The 3925-nt window shown below is 36.0% G+C and overlaps 1 protein-coding gene across 1 annotated transcript; it reads right to left on the bottom strand.

Moving 5' to 3' along the window:
• Window positions 1-2807: 2807 nt before the first annotated feature.
• Window positions 2808-3471, bottom strand: CXHXorf51B (chromosome X CXorf51B homolog). Its single transcript, XM_054676297.1, has 2 exons — window positions 3294-3471; window positions 2808-3103 (listed from the first exon to the last, which is right to left on the bottom strand). Exons 1-2 carry the CDS (start codon window positions 3423-3425, stop codon window positions 2909-2911), a joined length of 327 nt encoding a protein of 108 aa, XP_054532272.1. The 5' UTR covers window positions 3426-3471; the 3' UTR covers window positions 2808-2908.
• Window positions 3472-3925: the final 454 nt, after the last annotated feature.

Raw genomic sequence — 3925 nt, 5'->3', positions numbered from 1 at the left:
TCAGTAGAACACATTTTCAGTAATAACCATAAATTAAAACAAGAAATAATAAGGATTAATAAAGAAATATGGTGTGTTTCCAGTGAGCATTATATGTATGTGTATATACACACATATATATGTATATATACACATATATATACATAGATGTGTATATATATACATCTATGTATATACATACATAGATGTATATATACACATCTATGTATATACATAGATGTATATATATACACATCTATGTATATACATACATAGATGTGTATATATACACATCTATGTATATACATACATATATATGTGTATATATACACATATATGTATATACATACATATATATGTGTATATATACACATACCTATATATGTGTATATATAAACATATATGTATATACATACATATATATGTGTATATATATACACATACCTATATATGTGTATATATATACACATATATATGTATGTATATATACATATACATATGTATATGTATAAATATATACATGTATACATATATACACATATATACACATATATGTATATATACACATATATACATATATATGTATATACATACATATATGTATATACATACATATATATGTATGTATACACTTATATATACATATATGTATATATGTATATGTATGTATATACATGTATGTATGTGTATATATACACACATACATGTATGTATATATACATACACATACATGTATGTATATGTACACATACATGTATATACACACATACATGTATGTATATATATACACATACATATATACACATACATGTATGTATATATACACATATATGTAAGTATATACACATATATGTGTATATACATATTTGTGTATATATAGATATATGTGTATATATACATATATGTGTGTATACACATATATGTGTGTATATACATATATATGTGTGTATACACATATATGTGTGTATATACATATATATGTGTGTATATACATATATGTGTATATACACATATGCACATGTGTATATATGTGTATATACATATATGTGTATATATGTGTAGATACACATATATATGTGTATCTACACATATATATATACATATATACACATGTGTATATATGTGTATATATATACATATATGTGTAGATACACATATATAAAGTAACATATAAAATGGTATTTTAAGAAAACCAAAAATTATGCAGAAGGGACAAATTAGTCAATTAATAAATTATCCACATATGTAACATTTGATTTCCTTGAATTGGTCTGTAGTTCTAAAATAACTATTAAACAATTAAAGAAGAATAAATTTTAGTTTTAAAGATATAGTTCAATTTTACAAAGTATTTTTTGTTGAAATGAAGTAAAGATTTGAACTTCTCAAACATTTATACCTTGCCATTCATACTTTGTTTTATTAACTTAGGCATCATCCAAACAAGTGGTCACATGGAATGACAGCACATGAAAAACTCAGATTATTTATTCCTTTATTTTAAAATCAATGACTGTACTATTATTGTTTTAGAAATATTGTTTAAATGCTGGTGTATGTGTGTCATACAGGACCATGGCTTATGGCCCAAAGTGCACTGCAAGAAATACCACATCCTTAGGAGCCTGCTTTAGAAAGAAACAGCAACAACTGAGTCAGGTGATACCTGAGGCCAATGGTTTAACAGGAAATTATCTGCATTAATTTCCTTGTAGAATACAATAAGTATTCATTAAAATACAATGAGAAATTGTGCTGTTTTAAGACCACTCCCATAGACACATGATTTAAACGTATTGCAAAGCAGACCAACAAAACAAAATATTTTTGGGAAGGAAAGATAGTTGTTCTAAAAAGCTGGACTAGAAAAAAAATAAAGAGTACATGTCTTATGATTCCATTCTTACAAACCTCCAGAAAATAGAAACAGATAGTGACAGAAAGCAAATCAGCGGGTTTTTTTGAGAATGATGGTGGAGGTAGGGACAGGGAAGAATTGCCAAAGGGCATGAGAAAACTTTAGGGGGTAATGGGTATGTTCACTCTTACAGTTGTGATGGTTTAACAAGAGCAGATGTGACAAAACTCATCAAACTGTATACTTTTGAAGCATGTGCAGTTTGTCATATGTCAATTATACTTCAGTAAAGCTGTTGAAAAATGATATTCTCTTTAGGGATAAAAACAACTTTGGAAAAATAAAAATAAAAGACGGAGAGAGAGAGCTATCTTGTTTTACAATTCTCTGTAGACAATGCTCTCATTCACTGCCTGCACTAGAGGTAGACCACTCCCATTGCCCTGCTCCACCCTAAGCTTTTTAAGAAGGTGGGCTAGTCAGTGTTGGATTTGTGGCGTCTAGTAACCATTATTTCAGGTGCTGCTGGTAACTTTTAGAGATATTTGGCCCTTTGAAGGGCATTTAGTTGCTTATATCATAGGGTGGGGTGTGCCTCATACCTACCATTATGAGGTAGATGGCCTGCAGGTTATCTCTTGTCTGTTTTTGGGGACAGTACTGCCAGCCACACACCTCACCCCATACAGGTTCTGACAATCAATGCACTGAAGTCACATCCCTCTTTCCCCAGCAAAACACACACAGGTAGAAACACCAACCCCTTTTACTCTTTGTGTATTAAAGTGTTCAGGAAATGTATCTTCAGTGCTTAGTCCTGAGCCAGTCCTTATCCCCCAGTTTCCAGCTGTGGACCTGTTGGTCTGGCCTCAAACCCCACAGAAGCCACCTCCCTGCCTTCTCACACACACCTCCCTCTTCCCCTCACTCCTTCCTTCCTCACCATCAGAGAAGTCGCAGAGACATATCCTTTCGATTCAGGTTGATTTTATTTTCATGGTTTTAACCTGTTGGTGTAGAATTCACTGACTGTATGATGGATGACTTTTCAGTGGCAGACCTCTAGAGACATCACAGAACTGAGGTCTCGCTTTGCTCTTTGTCGGCCTCTTCTTTCTTCATTTTTTCTTTCAGCCGGTGATAACGACCACGCAGTATTGGTCCTCTAGCTTTCTTAGGTTTTCCTGCAGGGGTGTTAGTTTCACCGGCTTTTTGGCTCGAGCTCCCTCGAAGGGGTCTTTTCGCCTTCCTGGTGGTCTTTAGGCCCTATAGGGAGATCACAGTCAGGCCAGAGGGCGTTGGTTTTGGGAAAGAAGGTGGGAAATGCATAGGAATAGGCTTCATGAGAAGGGTGTGAGTTGAGGAGGGGGTTTGAGTGAGGCAAGGAAAGGATAGGAGTCTTGGGGTGGCGGAATCAGTGGGGCAAAGAGAAGGGGTTTGGTCGGGATCATCTCACCTTAACGCCACTTCTGGACCGTCGTTGACGGGGTGTCTTCCCCTTCTTCCTCCCTTTGGTACTTGAGGTTGCTGGGGTCTGTTCGTCCACATCTTCATTAGGCTTCTGTGGTTCACTGGTCACCTTTGCCATACTGAATTGTCCCAGTGGTCTGCTCAGAGCTCCTGATCATCCTGTGTATACCCCTCCCAGCACAATGAGGGGCCACACCCTTCAACTTTGATTGGTCAGCAAGGCACTCGCCCAGCCAATGAGAGCTAAGGGACACTAAGACGTCACAAAGCACTACTCTTGTCACTTCTATGTGAGAGAGGGGTGGGGAGGTACCTGGGGAGTCTTAGTCATCAGAATGTACCACTCCTGCCACCTCTGTTTTGGATGGTGGGGGGGTGATATAAAGGCAAGGATAGCCTGGTGGTAGTAAAGAGGCTTTTCTATGACAGCCTCTTCTGTGCCTTCCCAACATGAACTACCACCCCTCCTCATATACCCATGTTCAATTGTGGTGGCCCACATAGCAGACAGTTTCCTTTAATCTATTCCCCAAGGCCACACCTACTCATTGGTTTATTCTGAAGTCTCCCTCCCTAAGTCATTAGCTGTTATTTTTGATATTTTACCTAAAATCCCAC

This window comes from Pan troglodytes, chromosome X (assembly GCF_028858775.2).
Source record: "Pan troglodytes isolate AG18354 chromosome X, NHGRI_mPanTro3-v2.0_pri, whole genome shotgun sequence".
NCBI classification, from domain to species: domain Eukaryota; kingdom Metazoa; phylum Chordata; class Mammalia; order Primates; family Hominidae; genus Pan; species Pan troglodytes.
Note: the sequence above shows the minus strand (reverse complement) of the source record. Positions and strands in the feature narration are given on the sequence as shown.